Genomic DNA, 18,318 nt, shown 5'->3' with positions numbered 1-18,318 from the left:
ATGTAGACTTGTGTGTCTTAGGGGCAATCCCTTCTGTTCTGCAAACATTATGGGAACAGTGTGTTCTCACTGGGCTGCAACGCGCGGTTCGAGCTCCTTTCTCTTCAGCTCATTGCACTGGGTAAGCGTGGGGATGTCCTGAAACAGCTGATACCTGGTCAGGTGTCTCATGCCATATGTGTGGTGGAACAGGAAGGTGATATAGATATATACGGGGAAGTCATATGGTTTGGGGGCTTAGGCGGGGCACAGAAATGAAGCTCAACTCCCACAGCTGTTCCTTTCCAGGGGCTTTGACACCTCAGATGGAGTGAATTGTCAAAATCGGGGCGGTAAGGTCATGGCATTTCATTAGAGAGCAAGTACTATTGCCTCTTTTTTTTTTTTATTGTAGGACTTCTGATGGTGCAGTGGGCTGGGGCTTGGCAGGTGATGGTGGTGAGAATGGCAGCGAGGCAGGAGGGAAGCTAGTAATGACCTGGGCAGCTGTGCTTGTGCACAGCTTTGTGCTGTCTGTGCTTGGAGGCCTTGGCAAGTGCCTTGTGTGCAGGTTGCTGAGGGGGGATTGAGCAGGAAATTAGAGGGGATTAGGTTAACAATCGCACATGTGCTTTTGCTGGCTCTCTTTGGGTGGATGACATGAACTTCTTTGTGACCCTCGGGATGTGGAGGACTTGTCAAAGTGTCGGTGGGTAAGCACAGTGTATGTGGTTCGCATACTGTTGCTGTGGGTAGGGAAAGCCTTCCCTTCACCTGTGGTGATTCAGGAGTGAAAGTGAGCCCTGAGGTATGTGTGCAGTCTAGACAGCTGCAGCGCTATGCAGCCTGCGTGCCAAGAATGCGGGCTCTGGCTTCACTTGGCTTGGATTGATCCGTGTAAAATGCGTGGCAAAATAAACACAACTCTGCAAAAAACCCCAGGGGAAGTAGGAGTAAAAATGCCTTTGAGACCTTTTTCAGTTGTTTGAGTAGGACAACAGACTTTGTAATTCTTTGCATTAGCCCAAAGCTAGGAGCGCTGACGAGACAGGCAGAACAAGCCTTCTCCTCCCGTGTTCCTACTGATAAAACTCGAGTGTATTTATTTGAGAAGAATCTTCAGTTTAACATCTTTACGTTTGCTAGCCCTGAGGAAGGCAGCGAGTGAGGTGGAGGAAAGCCACACATCCAGGAGCAGTCGGCGTGATGCTGGAGATGGAAGCGGGCTGTCTCGGTTCTCCCTGTACTGAGAAAAGAGTGGAGACTTTGTGCCCTTTGGCTGTTCAGCACTGGAGTGTGTAACAAGGACTAGCTGAGGTTACCTGACACTCAGCCTCAAGGGCTGACAGCCGTGTGGTCAGTGGGATTCTGTTGGGCTGGGAGCTCTGCTCCTAGAGAGCATGGGAACACTCCCTGGTAGGCCCCGTGGTTTCAGGAGCCACGGTTAGCTGTGATCTTCAGGAAGGGGGGAAAACTTTGTTCTTTGTTGCAGTCCGTGTGATGTGTTGACACTCGTTTTGTTACGTTTGCAAAACGTTATTTATTTTGTTTGAAAGTAGGGAAAATATTTTTTTATATCCTGCTAAGCGTGGCAGTGCTGAACTGTGGGGCTCCTGGTTTGCGTGGGCGAGATGAGTCCCAAGTGCTGCATGTTAGCAACTGGACAGTGGGGAAGGAATGGAGGAAAACTCCAGCTGTTTTCCTTCTGTTTTCTTCTCAAAGGAGAAGCTAGCAATGCTGTTAGATGTAGCTAACTGCACGTTGTCTTTTGGATACTTCTAGGCAACAGCTGGTCCAGTTGGTCTTGGATACTCCACTGATTTCATCTCCATTGGCCTGTAGCAGGCGTTCAACTGGCAAAAGCCACGCTAGGACTCCTGCGTCTTGGCCAGTTTTAAAAGAAGAGGTGCCAGTGATTGACAGTTTCTTGAGAAAGGAAGATGTTTGCACCCTGACAAAGACAGATGGTCTGGCAGAAACAGATCGGAAGGTTTGCAAAACTGAGAAACAGCATAACCTCTGTAACAGCTCTGCAGAGGCTGGTGGCAAAGACAACGAAGTGGGATCACAAGAGAGTCCTGAATGCACCAAAAACCGTGAGAAACCTTCTACGTCAGTGGTAAAAGTAGTCAACAAAGGTGAGGGGATTAATTTTTTTTTGTTCTGCTCACTTCCCCAAGTCTGTAGCTGCAGCTGGCTGCGTGCATTAAAGTAGCATCAGTCTGTGGCATGCATCTCGTTTCTGCGCTGTCCTGATCTGCACTTAAAGCACGGGTGTGCTCAGATGCTTCCTGCTTTGCTGGACTGATTCGTTCAGATTACTGCTACACGCATATTCTTGATGAGGGAGTTTGGGCTGATGTCAAGTAATTAAATTGAGTTTGACTCTTATAGATTCCTTTGTATTGTGTAACAACTCTTTTAAAAACAAACAGAAAAGTTGCACAATAGATTTATTGAGTAAAAAGTGAAGTCATTTTCTCTTTTTCTTCAATTTGATGAGCAGGCAGACAACGTTGATAGTTGTTGTTCTCTTATATCCTCTGCAACCATAAGCAAGGTATTTTACAATTTGTTTGTTACTTGAGGGGTACACCCCCAATCAAAATGATCCTGGTTTCAGTTCTGTTAATGTTCCTATCCATACATTTTTCAGATGAAAGTAATCCACTTTATTCTCCTGTAATTGTAGATTAATTTATTGAAGCATGGAAATGTCCATTTATACTAATCAACTGCAGAGAAATGACAGTATCTTCTTAATTTTGACATCACAGCAGGCATCTTATTTAATTAAAAGTCTAATAAGATCATAGAATATCCTGTGTTGGAAGGGACCAGCTTGGAGTTGGTTGGAGTAAAATTTTGAGACTCAGTAGTTCATGTTTATATATTCTTCTGTTTAACAATTTATTTGACTGAAGTTTGGGAGTTCATATGTATTCACTAGCTGGGTAGGATGTAATACTGCCAGAAGAGTGGCCATATGAAAATGGTATCAGCCTGGCCAGAAGGTATGTTTTCTGGTTTTATTAATCAGATTTGCTCACATTAGGAATTTCAAACTAATACGAAATTTTAGCTCTCATTTATTCATGAGCAACTGAAATTTTCACTTGCTGACCTTTTTATGACCTTATTAAATGCTCAGGTATGCATTACATTGAAATTCCTTCAACAAATGCAAAGTAGTTGGTCACAGAATATAAATGAGTGATTCAAAACGAGGCAGTGCTGAAGTTCTTCTAGTAACTATTAATTGTTGTGTTAAGAATTGAAGTGTAAAATTCCAATACAATACTTACGAGTAGTCTATTATTTTGTTAACCGTGCCAGTTAATTGTTGTAAGTCAGGGACTGTAAAGCAGAGTTACCAGATAGCTCTGAATTCACACATTTCAGTGTTTATACTAGGTTGTGTTTTGCTTCTTTTTAAAAATCCAGATTGATTGTCTTCATACTACTACAGACAATAATGGTTAGAGAATCTGTCTCAGGGTGTTCGTTTAAAGTTACCCTTTCGTTTTTTTTTAAAGAATGTACAGAATGCAATTGCAAAAGACAAATACTTCAAGTCTGTGTTTTGACTGTCATTACAGGTGGCCTTCACAAGTACTTCTTGCAAATATGATGCAAGAAGAATTCGGACATGGGTGGGGTCAGTTACAGGGCAGTTGTGAGTGAGTGAAAGTCACAAAATTGAGTTATAGGCACTTCACAAAGAAAGGGGGGTAGACTATGAAGCGTGGTCGGATCACAGAATTCCTGTGAGGTTAACTAACTCATGTGTTGATGTGAGCTCTGAGACCCACGGATTTGAAATATGGAAACACGATGTTAATATGAACAAATTTTGGCTATACTGCTCTATCAAAATACAACAACCTCTTAAATATAGGAGTGAAATACTGCAAAAATGAAAGGGATTATCACAGAACTAAGCCTATGTTTATATTGGCAGTGCTAGGTTAATGATTGGACTTGATCTCAGTGGTCTTTTCCAACCTAAATGATTCTATGATTCTGTATTAGTCCTTAGGGTTCCTTGTAGCATGCATGTTCTAGATTTTTAGTACAGTTTTAATTCCCTTTGATTGCAGGGAGAAAGATGAGATGCATTCTGATATTACATAGAAAGGGGAATAACTTCTTGAGAGTGAAAATGAGTGCTAGAAATGAAGGTTCTGGACAAATGTGCCAAAACTTTTTTTCAGAAACCTGGAATTCTGTGCTTGTATTTTACTACATCAACAGTTAGTTTTTCTTATGAAAATACCTGATTTTTGTTGTAATATACATGCTAGTAAAACCATTCTCCCTTGCTTTCAGTGGAGTGTCCTGTTTGTGGGGTTGCTATTCCAGATGAAAATATAAACAAACATCTAGATAGCTGCTTGACCAGAGAAGAGAAGAAGGACCGCCTTAGAAGGTAAGAAACACCTCAGAACTTTTTGTGTGCATATGGCTATTGTTCTGCACTGAAATAAGAAACATTAGTTGATGGGTTGTAATAATATAGTGGATTGTGCTTGTTTCTTGATTACCTGTAGCATATGCCAATGTAAAATCACTCTATTGCTCATCTGAGAGTTGTGTCTTTATTGAGGCCATTTTCATAGAAAGCTGAAAAAATCTCATAATCAACTTTGGGGTTGCAGTTTTAATGCTTTTAAAACTTCCCCAACTAATTTGTGCAGGACATGGCAAGTATTTGTCTGGAAAGTCTTTGTGTTTCAGCAGTCTGAATGCAGCACACATCCTTCGGAAACCAGACTGAACATCAGCTTCATCCTAATGAAGATGAGCAATACTGAGTTTGCTGATGTGATTTGAAGCCCTTGCTGTCAATATTAAAAATGGAGCTGCAGTACTTGTTACTTGGGAAGTGGCGTTTGCACAGTTCCCTAAAGGAAATCAGACGAGACCTCTTGCTTTTTGTATGTTTGAAATGCTCTTTGTGCTAGATGAAAAAGTGCTCTGTCTTCCTAGAGCTATTGCTGTTGCATTAGTCAGACGTTGTGTGATGTGCCATACGTCGCTCATGGCTGAAATCATTCCTTCAGCTATTCCTTACCCAAAGTGGGTGAAATGCCCTGTAAAAATGCAAGTCAGTATTTGTGTTCTTACTAGAAGTATTAATGAAAAAATGTTTGTTTCCTCTTCCTTTTGCAGTTCTACTCAGAAAAGGAAACCTATGCCTAAAGTTGTTTACAACTTGCTCTCTGATCGTGAGTTGAAGAAGAAACTAAAGGAACACGGACTGTCTGCCCATGGGACCCGGCAACAGCTCATTAAAAGACACCAGGAATTTGTGCACATGTATAATGCTCAGTGTGATTCTCTAAATCCCAAATCTGGTAAGTTAGAAATTCTAGGAATGTTTTTATCATCACAAACTTTTTGTATGCGTTTCTCTTTCTTTTAGCTCACAGGGTAGGAATAGGCTGGTTTAAATATTTGGAATGATTATAAGATCCTGATTTTTGAAATCATGAATTAACTTGCCAGCTCTGGGCTTGGCGTGTAGGAGCAAGCGTATGAGAAAAGCAACCTTGCAATCAACACTATTTGATTTTTCATTTTGCTCCTCTAAACATTTTAAGAGCTTGAATAAGAACTAAAGAAAGGGCAAGTCTGTAAGTGACTTAGGTGCCAAGCACCACCACTTGGTTTGCACCATGAAAATAAATATTGGTGTGTCTAAAAATTGTTTTCCAGGACTTTGGGAAATCTCTGTGATGAGAACCAGCGCATACAATTAAGATTGCGTTTGATTTCAGCAAGTTTTGGTTTTATATTTCATTTTAGCAAGACTTAGCAGGGACAGGGTCTTAGCAAGTTTATGCCTGCAAGAACAGCACTTGTATCAAATTTCAATGTCAGCGATTTGTGCTGGTCTGGCAGTGCAGCTCAGTCCCCTCAGAGCCCCTTCCCGAGTGCCCCCAGAGGCAGGAGAAGACGAGTGGCTGCAGTAGGTGCTGGAGGTAGGCAGCCCCTGGCAGGCAGGCTGGCAGGAATCGAGCAGCCCCGACGCCAGTGAGGAACAGAACAGACTGCTTGGTGCTGCTGCTGCCATGCTGGGCTCGGGGTGAAGGAAGGGAGGCACAACCCGGCTCGTGCTGCTGCTCCTGTGCAGCCGGCAGCCACGGGAGGTGGGCGCTGCCCTGGCTGGAGCCTCCTGCCTCTGCTGGAGCTCAGCTCTGCCGCACGCCTGGCTCTGGCAGCCTCATGATGTGCTAGGTGTTGCCCTTCTTGGAGTGATTCTTCACTTGATGCTCACGATGAAGCAGCAGGGAGCCCCTGGCTGTGTAGCTCATCCAAGCTAGCTAAATGAAGTTACACGGTGCGTTGCACTCTGCTTTAGCTAGGATCCTCTAACTAAGGCAACGCTCTCATCGAGTTCTGCCTCCGTACCTATTTATGAAGGGTAAATTATTAAACTAGCATTTAGGATGCAGACATGCATTTTTGATGGTAGCAGTGAACCTAAGGTCACTGTAAAATACAAAGCATAGATGCCAAATTCCTGGATTTTGCTTAAACCAGTTTTGAACAGGTTTTACTCCTTCGCAGCATAATCAGCTTCTTGTTCTCTGCCAGCTTTACTCTCTAGTGGAAGTGTTTGTTTTAATAATCTGCGTAGCTACCTGGTAGCTCTGTGAAAATGATTAAGTGTAGAAAAGTTTGTAAAAGTAAACATCAAAATAAACCATGCAGACAGTGTTGTGTAATGTTTATATTCTTTTGAGGTGTCTGACCTAATGGTTTGGGTGGGTTGTAATTCATACTTAGTCTATGGGCTTTGAGTATAAGCCTGCAGACAGATTTTTGTTGCCTTGGAAGGTACTCCTTGGAGATAAAAATAAGATAAGCAGTATATTTCATCATTTTCTGTTTAAGGATAGATTATAAAATGGAAGCTTTTTATAAAGATGTGCCTGTATGCCACAGATAGTGTACAGTGTGGTAGAGAAAGATTCAAATATGATTTGAAAAGACTACACTTTGCTGTGACTTTGGTACGGAGGAAACGTGAGCACGAGGGCCGAGGAGCTGCGGGAGGCAGCTGCCGGAAGCGCTGCCCGGCGCTCGGCACTGGCAAATGTCCCGAGTGCTGGTGTGAAACCTGTCGGCTTGTATGTGCTTGGGATCTGAGCCCGAGTTTCACTGTTGGAAAGCTAAGGCGGGTTTGTCTCCGTGATTTAAGTTAACAGTAGTTTCATTTAGTGCTGGGAGTGCTCTAACAGCTCCTGTTTTAACGATCTGTTTCTTGTGTTTTCAAACAGTTGCAGAGATTGCTAAAGAGCTGGAAAAGAATGAGAAGATTCGGGTTCAGCTTGAAGTTAATAAAACTGGTGAAAGTGTAAGCTAATTATCCTCGTTCCCAAGTTGGGGGTGGATAGGAGAAATCGTAGTGTGGGCACTGAGCACGTTTGCCTGTCATGTTACTGTGGCAGCTCCCAGGTTCCCCAACTGCGTGTTGGACTTTGCATGTACCATCTTCTAATCACGACTTTCTCATATCGGTCTTTTGTCACGGGCAGTTCTTAGTGTACTGCTGATGTCCCTATGGCCAAACCACTTAAGTAAGACCTTTTTTTTTTTTTTTTGATTACAATGAAGATTCTTGAGAAATGTTCCTCTTGGTCATATTGGAAGATTTTGACCCTCCTTGGTAGTGCGGGGAATATTTTGCTTCCTAGAATTCTCTAGGATTTATCTAACAAATTCCTTGTTTCCATATTAGCAATAGTGCCTGTTCTTTTCCCATGACATATGATACTTTTGTGACTTTTGGTGCACATTTATTGCACAGTATTAGGAAGTACTTTTTGGCCCACACACGCTGGATGTTACGTGGGGCAGTTTGGCTTCGTCTCGTTGTCTTTGTGAAAGCAAAGCAAGACAGCATGTATACGTACTTTAAATATATATTTCTTTATATATTTATATATTTGTGTATTACTTTATATTACATCACTGCAGATGAGGTAGTAAGAACTAGTGGGCGGGGGAATGAATGGCTGAGCCTTCGTCCACTTAAGTCTGTAGTTTTAAAGTTTGCAGCTTTATCAGCTTTTTCTCTTTGTAAATAAACATTCATGTGCTTTCCGTAGAGCTTGACCTTTACAAAGGATCAGACAGAGGAAGAAATAGACAAGATCCACTCTGGATATCGTAAGTAATATGCAAGTTTCACTTCATTTTCCTCATTAAGTCATCTTTTTTTTTTTCCCTCTGTGCTAAAACACACACATGGACACACACCTGTTTATTCCCCACGCCCCTCAGTTTAATAGATGAAAGCTGAAAGTTCTCTTATTTGGGCTGAAATTTCCTCTTTGAAACAGTCTCTGTTAAGAGAGAAAGCTCACTGTCAGGAGGGGGTAAAATTGAGGGGGAAGCCTCCTTGAGACACCTCCATTTATGCCCTTTCTGCTTACCTTCTGGTTCTCCTCCGTGTTCGCTGGATATAAAGAGCAGCAGAGTTTTCCTGTCAGCCTCCCTGGATGCACAATGCACAGTTGTGTGGTTTCTCTGGGAACCCGTGGGCAGCGTGAGGAGCAGAACTCTGGAAGGACTCCCTGAGACCCAAGCATTGCCGGGCATGTGGGTGGCAGAGTCCTGTTGCTGCCCAGGCTGCTGAGGAGTTCTGTTCCAGTTTCCTGCTCGGTGTAAGAGTCTGTGTGATTCGTAAAACCCGGGTTTTGAAATACAGAAAAGCAGTTGTGACTGCAGGGAAAGCTGATTATGCTTTGCTTGAGAGATTTCACCCTTGTTTGTGCTGGGCTTTGTGTTTTGCCTCTCTGTGGAACCATCTAACTGACTAACCATCTTTATTTGTGGTTATTTCAGAAGCAAAGATTCTTGTGAGATTTAGGTTGCAAGACTTGCATCCTGTTTTGGTAATTCATTGCTGAAATTGCTCATGTAAACTGATTTTTACAGGTGATTTGTGCGTTTGTACATCAGGGTTTAAATAGCACTAATTCATTCGTAGCTCCCTAATGTTGTTATATTATTTGCAGTTTCTTTCCTGCTGTTACCCACTCATTTCACTTCACCTGCACTGTGCTTGTACTCTCAAACGTGGTGGTTAACCAAGGAACACTCAAACAATATTCAGTGAACGTTAAGCTTCTCATCTTTTGGCCATGGAGGAGCAAAGCACTGAGAGGACAACTTGTTCTGATTATACTTAAGGGTGTATTTAAATCTGCAATATGGTCACATTTCCTGTGTTTCCTTGTGTTGCTTCAGGCATATAAATTATTCCATAATGCAGCTAGATTTAGTCTTGTTGATTTTAGTTGGTTTTCTGCAAAGGCTAAATAAGGACCTAAATCTTTAGCAAACTTTTCCCTTGCTTTTTGCTGCTCTTCCTGAGAATATTTTCTTTCTAACTGTACAAACTGTTTGTGGTTTTGAATATGAAACATTCTCCGCTAATTCCAAGTAACTGGTTAATAATTACTCTCTTGCTGTGCAGAAGTCTCTAGCACTGTAATGCAAAAAAAACAAACCCCAAACAAAAACCCCAACCCAGCCAGTAACAAAAAACAGACAAATCCCCCTTCCTACCACAACAAACAAACAAAAAACCCCTACAAATCGATTAATTCCTCACCTAGGTATTTTTCCCTGTGAACCTTTGATAGCTCTCTAAAGACCAAACCCAAAGTTCAGTGACTTGGTCGACCCCCAGAGCAGAGCAAATGCCATGCAACTGACCATGCCCTGCTCATTCGGGTCGTATTGAACATGGTTTGGAAATTTATCACGATTAAGTGAATGAATTAGCCTCAGGAAGCTGAATTGAAAATCTAAAATCTAAAATTATAAATTCATAGGAAGATGTGTTTTAAAAGTGGTAAAGCATGATGAACAAAGATGTAAATTTTAATTAATGTCAGCAAATTATTTCAAGTAAAAGCAATAGGGAAAATGTTAGCTTGAAAAAGAAGTTAAAATTAGAGGACGGTTAGAGGTTAAAAGAACCTTCATCAAATGCTTTTTTTGGTGTAGCCTTTTTGTTTTTCCTGAACTTCAAAAAGCTTTATTAGGCAATAAAGGGTGTTTTTTCCCCTTTTAATTTGCAACATGTATATCCTAAACCCTTAATTCACAGCTGAATTGCTGAATTAATTTAACTCTGACATGATTTCGGTGGAAAACAAAACAAAACAAAAAAAACTACATCCTTTATTTGTGTGCATTTCCATACAAAACACACAACGGAGTGGAGCTATGGAACAGCCTTGCTGTAAAGCAAGGTAAGGCAGCTGGGATAAAACCCATTTTTTTCCTACCTTCATTACAATTTTCCAGGCTACTGTCAAATTGCAAATAACCCCGTGTTGTGTGTGTGTGTTTTTTTCTTTTTTTCTTTTTTTTCTTCTTCTTTTCCAGTATATGAAGTGTTTTTGAAAGACCAATTAATATTTTGGCTTGATGAACCTGTGGTTGTATTATATGCTAGATGGAAACTGCTTGAGCAACCGCCACGGTACGTGCCTGCAAGGTACAATTACCTGCAGTGTCCTGTGCAGCAGCTTCCTTCTGCTCCTTGGGAATTCACCAGTAGGCAGTGGGATGTTTTCCCTTCAACCCACTGTCAACCTCATTCTGCATTTTTCATGGGCAGGCCTTTATATCAAGGTTTTTTTTTTTTTTTTTTAATATATATATGTACACACACACAAAATACAGATATATTTATTCAGAAAAATTATTCTGCTGCTCTTCCAGTGTATAAGTCATAATTTGCAGTGCTATTCGGATGCTTACTGACCTATGTCTTGTGTTTTAAATATTTTTAATTACACCTGCGATGGTTTGTTACTGAAGTACCTGTAGTTTTACAAAATGTGCGCGGCGTGTAGCTGCAGCACAGCTGCGATTTATGTTGTATTTAACAGTGCCTCGTATTGCCAGGACATTTCTTTTTTAACTTGAAAATCCTTGTAGTTACAGCACAGAACAAAGCGACAAAAAATAGTAATACTGGAAAAACTGAAGCACCAAAGGAATTACGTAATAAATGTCCAGGGCTTCAGCTACGAGCACCCAGGACAAGAACTTTTTATTACAAGGAGCTGTTGACCTTATGTGGTGTCTTCAGCTATGCAGAAAGGGAGTAAGTTTGAGACAGTACGTGGGAAAATCATTTAATTTTTTTCTTGTGTGGGGCAGAACTTGATATCGTTCTGCTGTAGTGCTTTTCCCCTCCCGTGGGTGCAGCAGGGGACGCTGCAGGTCAGACGCAGCGCTGAGCGGGCGATGTCCTGTCCTTGAGGAGCTGCCCTGCCCCATCCCTGTCCCTGTCCCCATCCCATTGCTGCCAGGAAGATGTGCTGGGCTGCAGGAGGCTGCAGGGCCCGCAGGGGAGCCAGACCCTGCCAGAGGGTCAAGGCGTGCTCCGTCCTCGAGCTGCTTGACATTGCCCCTTGCAGAGGACAGCAGAACAGCAGTCTCCTGGCGGGCTGTGCGTGCACTGCGAGCCCTCTGCTGGGGTGCTGGGGGGAGCAGGGTGGTTTCTCCTCGCCCCCAGAATCCTCAATTCCCATTCAGCGAGGAACTGGGAAGTGTTCCCTAGTGAGGCTGGGATTTTATAGTCAAAGCAGCTTTGACGTCTCCGTGGCTGGTGGCCTGGCCAGACTTTGGAGAGGCAGCAGGGAGCGTGCAGCAGGGGCTGTGCTCTGCTCGCCTTCTCCTGCCTTGGAAGCAGCAGCTCTGCCACGAGGACGTTCACGATGTCCATCAGCCCCTTGTGCCTTTGCACAGGAAACATTTGCAGTGCTTTCTCTGTAGGCTAAAGGCTTTAGCCGAATTAATCTGTTTTTCTCAAAAGGACAGATCTGTTTCTGGGAGTGACTTTTTGTTGAAAGTCCTTCCAAATAAATTGATATTTGCTGTCTTCACTGTAATACATCGATATAAAACCGTGTATGGGCTGATAGACTTCCGTGCTATGCTAGCTGTGGGTAGCTGCAGACAGATATGCTGTTAGAGGAGAAGTTGGTGTATTCTGTCAGAAAAATGATGTGTTCTCCTCGTGCCTGGTGAGCATGAGGTAATCACATCGTCTGTTTGAGGAGACCGCGTATTTTCCCAGCCTCTGAGTAATCTAGATAGGAAACAACACTGCTCGGAGCAAATAGCAGAGGATTACTTAAAACATGCTGAATGACCAAAAGGGCAAAGAACATGCCAAAGAGCAATTAGCTGTGATTAGAGGATCTCAATCAAAAAAAAACACACCATAATAACCATGATACAAAGTCTTCAGAAATTGCTTTACTGCAGAAGCAGGGGAAAAATCCAAAGCTACGTTAAAGCAGCTGACAGAGTAGCTGTGAGATTGCACTCGTTCTCTGTAGTAGGGAGGACAAACTCTACTATAAGGTGATAAAATACGAGGTGTGACAGCTGGGCTAGCAGCATGGGGGTAGAATCTTTCACTTGCTTTTGTTAGGTGATTGGGAAAAGTGCACTTCTGGGAACATGGGGCTTTGCTTGGTCGGCAGGGTCGGTCACATACCGAACGGTCTCAAAAAGCAAAGAACTGGGATTTTGGATTTCATAAATTACAACTGGAAGGTAAATCAGCTTAGAATAAGAAATTTCAAAATTCCTACCTGGGCTTCCCTGCACGTTGGGGTTGGGCAGCGTGTTGCTTTCTGCTCACAGCTCGAAGGAATCCCCGTAGTTAGCCTCTGTAACGCTGCAGCGTGCGGCTCCAACCACAGTTCTGTTTGGGCCTGTTGCTTTTGAGAAGTGCTCTGTTGGAGAGTCCTGGCATACCTGTGATTTCCAGGGCCCTAAAAGAGAAATGTGATTAGGTTAAACTGGGAGATTTGTAGGAAGAATGGTCAAACAGGCTCAGAGTTGCGGTTAACTGAGGACACCCCTGTCAAGCAGCAAGGCCAGTCTGCCAGATCTGTGGGTACTGTGGGGAAGAAGACGGCACCAAAATGTTCCTGTGTGGTTGGCATTTGTGTATTTAGTGCACGGCAAGCTCTGGAAATCCTTTGCCCTTCATTGCTCCTAGCAGTGACCTGGCATTGCAGTACCAAGCAGTTCCCCAAGCTGGTGCCAGCTCGGGGCACCTCGCTCACCGTCTGCCCCCGCCGACTGGAAGAGCTGGGGAGGGAGCAGCCAGTCCCCGTGGCCACGTCCCCCATCCAGGCTGCACCCAGGGACACACGGAGCGCTTCCCATTTTGGAATAGATGCTTGTTGTCTCTTGGCAAAATGCTTTGAAATGGCAAGCATCAGTTACACAGGCCTCCGAGCATCCAAAGCTGATGGGCTGTTGCCCATTTGGATTTGGTGAGTGACACAGAAGTGAAAAATCTGCTCTTAATTGCAAATGAATGCTCTGAGCAGCACAGACCCTTGTTCTGATTCAGGAGAGAGAGATCATGTGTGGATGCAGTCCTGGTGCCCAAAAGGAGTTGAGTTCTTCATTGATATTAGAAGTTACTACAATGGTAACTGAAATACTTAATTTCAGGGAAAACAAACAAACAAAACCAGATACTAAGAAACAAACACAGTTCTACTGTGCAACAAAATAAGTTTTAATCTGTGCAAGTGTTCTGGACTACTGGGTAACCAAAAGCGTAAGCACTGATTTGGATTGGTAGTAGAATATGAAACTTTTTTGATGAAAGAAAAATGTTTTTAATTCAGTATTTTGTGTTTATTTCTATTCACAGCCTTTTCACTTCTTACGGTGTATGCTTCGGAAGTTCTGTGGCAATGACCAGTCAGCTCGTTGCATAGTAATGCACTATTGTCTTTCAGGAAAAAAGCACAGAAATGAATTTCAATTTTTAGTGGATCAAGTAAATAATCGGTGGAAGAAAAGTAAGAGGAAAACGGAGAGTGCTGAAATCAAAGAAGAACCAATTGTTAAAGAATTGGCAGCAGGCACAGGTTAGTAATGTTTTATGTAATCACGTAATCCTTCTCCACCACGTGCCCCTTGACCCATACTAATCAGTGGGTTTCCTGGAGAAATGTTCTTTCCTCCCATTGTTCTTCTCCCCAGTCCTTAAGGGAAACAGACAAACAAACAAACATAAAAATCAAACCTTAGAAAGATTGACTGCCATTGATTCTAATGTGATACTTAAACACAACCCATAATAAATTAGAATTGGATTTTAATGTGACGGTGCATGTGTGTGTTGTATTTTAGATGCATAATTTAAGTAGCAGGTGTAAATGAGGTCTGGTTCTGATGCAAATCCACCAAAGTTGCTGATAGTGGGCATGTGGCAATTGGTACCTTTGGACTGAGGGTGCTCATGGACATTGCCTGCCCTCCTGCTTCATTACTGTGATAAGGAGCCAGTAACTGGGAACTGGGAAGGTGTTGGTGTGGACTGGGACAAGTGGGTTTTGTCTTCAGCCTGAAGGAGTAAAATACTTCAGCATCTTTTAGAATGTTTAAAGAGTATGTTGCTTCTCTTTTTTTTTTAAACTTGCTTCATTTTGTATTTACGTCCTTTAATACAGTGAGAAGTGGGGATGCACAGCTGCAGTTACTCAGCTCTGCAGATGTGCTTTATGAGTTCGGAGCAGCATCCAGCGCGTTTGTAATCTTCACTACCAACAGCACCGAAGAAATACCCCTGTGTGCTTTTATCTTGTTCCCTATAGGCTTTTTCAATCTCATTTGTTTTATGGTAGTGGGTGCTGCGGCAGTGTGCATTTATCTTAGAATGTGATTTAGAGCATTCCTCAGCCTCGTATTTGCAGAACTGTGCTGTGCTTCAAAGAGAATCCATTGGCCAGAGCTGGATGTGTTCTGCCTGTGTCCTTGGGAAAATGCAGCAGCTCGGTCTGCACTGGCCCTCACAAATCCCTGCCCTTCCTGAGTTGAACTGAATTAGTCTTTGGTATGTGTCTGTTTCCTGTGCTGTCACCTCTAGCAGAGCACTCAAGAATAAAAATAAATGAAAATACCAATAAAGTAGTATGAATTTTATCCTTATCATTTCATGCAGACCTTGATGCAACGCATAATCCTTTCCATATGAAGGGTAAAAGTTAAGGAATGTCAAGTTTATCTCATTTGACATAATTTACAGTGATGTCCCTCATCTGTAGCAGAGACAGAAGCAATGTGTGGTTAGATAATGGGATCACAGACCGAAATATTAATTTGTAGCTGTGGTCTGTGGAGAGATTGGCTACTCTGAGTTTCTTTAAGCTTCCATGCAGCCTTTTTCTTTGTGCTCTGAAGTGTAAACTTTGAGAAGCTAAGGTAAAACCACACAGCTTTTGCAAAGGAGAACTCAGGTAGAAAATAACTAGATCAGTCCTATCACCCTGCAGCGTGTTGGCTGAAGTAGACAAGAGCACCTCAGATGGTGCTGACAAATCTGCAAAATGTTTGTTATGCTTCCTGTACACTGAGCTTTCAACAAGCTTTGAAATTACAGTTCCTAGGTCTATGCCAAACGTCTGCGCATGATTGACTCTTTGTAAACCACTTAAAAAAACAAACAAAAAAATATTTAGGGGTGAAAGAACAAATGCCTACAGCCCATTTCCTCCATCATCTTCGTTAACAGCAAATTCCTTTTTATTAAATTGGAAATGATAATAGTGGAAGAAAGAAAACCAGCAGCGACTTATTGGCTTGCAATTTGAAAGCATTACTACTGAGAAGAACAGCTTCATACGCATTCCTTCCCCACTGTATTTCCTGTTCTCACGGAAGTACATGGTAGAATTGTACAGAATTAAAATGTATTTTTATTTTTTTTGTTCTAAACCTTTCTATCTCCCGTTGCTCTTCACTGTAGTATTGGTGGATGTAACTTAAACCTTTCGCAAACTCTTGCTCTATTCCGATGATGTTTTAATCATCCCTTCCTGATTTACCTGATTTTGATTTGCATCTTTAAACTTAAATAGTTGATTTCCAGCCTGTATTTTGTAACTATTAAACATGCAGGTTTTGCATTGCCTAAGGGAGGTACTGTAAGAGTTTGATAAACATTTTTGGTACATTTTGGGTTGCATTACTGCCCAGGGTCTTTGCTATTTTTCATACGTTAATGCCAGTACTGTTACATCAGTTAGACAGCGGGCTTGCTGTTCTGACAATCTGCTGGTTTTCTACAGGCAGAAATTCGCCTGCTAATCAATACTCAGCATAAGGGAAAGGACAAACCCTAGCTGAATTCAAAGCTTGTTTAGCTTTTCCACATGGTAATTACAGCTCTGTGTGGCCTCTTCTGTCAAAAACAGTTTCTACAGAGGTAAAAAGGTTGAAGTGGTTTGAGCAGCAGTGTAAGTTAGTTCCCAGAAGTCTTCTGCCCCCTCTCCTGGACTGCCTCAAGAAGGATTATCGACGAGCTGAGTCTCGGTGTGGCTTTAATGCTCCTCGCAACTGTCTACTTAAATAACTCATTTGAAAATATTTGTGGGTAGGGCATAAGAGCAGCTTATCTTTTTGTATTGTGCTTTCTGGTCCGTATTTATTCTCTATGTGGAGAGGTAGAAGGCATCTTTTGAGAGAACTCTTGTTCATCTTCTAATAGATAAAAACATTTGATACAAAAAAAATGAGAATGTTTTTACAGTTTGTTAGCTGTGTTGTCTAGAAATGCTTTTTCCTGTAAAGATAAATGAGAATGACAATTATATAGATTAACATTTAATCTTTCGGAGATGCATAAAGAAATAAATCATGTTTCTTTTGTTGAAAACAAGCTTAGTAACTTGGTCTGTAAAACTTCCAAGCTATCAAGCTGTCTTGTGCAATGGCTGAAGTGAACTGGTAGCAAGACCCAGAGAAAGGAGCTGTCTCATTAAGTGTCTGCTAATTTCTGAAACAGTTTCATCTTATGAAATGTGACAAATATCCTTACCCTTTAATTCTCTTTGTCTGCATGTGAAACTCATAGCAATGGAATGTCTCTGTTGCAGTCTCTGGTTCTTAGAGGTTGCTTTTTGTTGTTGCTTTTTTGTTGCTGCTGGTGATGTGTTTTTTTTACTGTGGCAGGAAAAGAAATTAAAACCTTTGAAACAGAGTTTGGGGAAGTAAATAAGTGGGAATGAGGCATTGGTTTTCTAATATTTTTAAAACATTTGTTTTTCTTAAAATCTATCTCTAGACTGAAAAAAAAATAATAATATTTTGCTTTGTCGTACTTTCCAATCTCTACTTTTTTTTTCTTGGTAGAAGAAGATCTTAAAGAGCATAACTCAACTGCCATCCTTGGAGAAGCCCAGATACTCAAAGCAGAAACTCCTGATGGCAAAAGCAGTGACCCCCATTCTGCAGAGGAAGGCCAGAGACCAGTCTCTCTTGCATTCTCACAGTCATCTGGATCAACAAGCAGGTTAGTGAAGAAGAGTTCATTCCTGCTGGTTTGTACTTGATTAATTCAAATATGGAAATACTTTGTTAGTGATGTTGGGCCCTGTATATTTATATTCTTCATCAGAGGGGTTCCTCAGCTGTGGTTACTGATTTACTCTTCTCTGTCTGCTCAGTTGCTTGAGGGATGCAGCTGAAACAGGAAACTATTTAGTGAATTCTGCACGTAACGGCCTGATAGAGGGCTGATAGTGCAAATGTTCCTTTTGGTACAGAAACAGCCAGCAAAATGTCTGTTGGATCAGGAGAATGTTTGGTGTTTCTTTTTTACTGCATCATCTTCCCTTCTGTTTAAGGATTTATTTGGAGAAGACCAAAAATTGATATAACTGAAGTCTTAATAGCTCTTTGAGCTGAACAGTGCTGTGAGAAATAGAATTGAAATGACCCACTACTGCGAGTCACTGGAAGAACATCACTGATCTTGAAGTCCTAGCACCCATTCACTTTCTTCATGTGTTTAATTTTGCTTACTGAAGTTTGCTTTATTCAAACAGGAAATGAAGGATCAAGAAATGCTTTATAAGCAATGTAAGGTTTTGTGGTTTTGGTAGCTCAGTGCTGACTTTATAGAAAAGACACTCAGCTGTTACTGCTGATAAGGTGTATCTAGGTTTTGAAGATAGACTTCATATCTGTTGAAGATATTTACTTCATAATTTGCTATCTAATACTTTACCAATTGTCAGTGATAATCGTGATCAGTGCTTAAACATCCATTTGCAATACCTGGTGCTGTGATCCCAGTTTCTGGAGGAAAAGGGAAGAAATCTAGGATAACTGTTCTTTTGGTATGTGTCTAAAAGCAAGAGAGCTGTCGCCATTCTCTAAGAAAGTGATCTCGCTATCTTACTGATAACAGAAGGGAGAGGAGGAGGCACCCTTTGCAGGTCTGCATTATTAGGAGGAGAAAGGTTGCTTATGTTTGGAAGTGGG

The 18,318-nt window shown here is 41.9% G+C and overlaps 1 protein-coding gene across 1 annotated transcript in view; it reads left to right on the top strand.

Annotated features, from left to right (window-relative positions):
• Window positions 1–18,318, top strand: part of RAD18 (RAD18 E3 ubiquitin protein ligase) — a gene marked incomplete at both ends in the record, with an annotated part of 42,728 nt that overhangs the window by 8,861 nt on the left and 15,549 nt on the right. The window contains 7 exons of the mRNA XM_084292623.1: window positions 1,762–2,117; window positions 4,309–4,408; window positions 5,152–5,336; window positions 7,266–7,342; window positions 8,097–8,157; window positions 13,788–13,919; window positions 17,185–17,344. Of these exons, the coding sequence (XP_084148749.1) occupies window positions 1,762–2,117; window positions 4,309–4,408; window positions 5,152–5,336; window positions 7,266–7,342; window positions 8,097–8,157; window positions 13,788–13,919; window positions 17,185–17,344 (1,071 nt within the window). The remainder of the gene's footprint in view (window positions 1–1,761; window positions 2,118–4,308; window positions 4,409–5,151; window positions 5,337–7,265; window positions 7,343–8,096; window positions 8,158–13,787; window positions 13,920–17,184; window positions 17,345–18,318) is intronic.

This window comes from Netta rufina, assembly GCF_964035555.1.
Source record: "Netta rufina genome assembly, chromosome: 10".
In the NCBI taxonomy this organism is placed as follows: Eukaryota; Metazoa; Chordata; class Aves; order Anseriformes; family Anatidae; genus Netta; species Netta rufina.
Note: the sequence above shows the minus strand (reverse complement) of the source record. Positions and strands in the feature narration are given on the sequence as shown.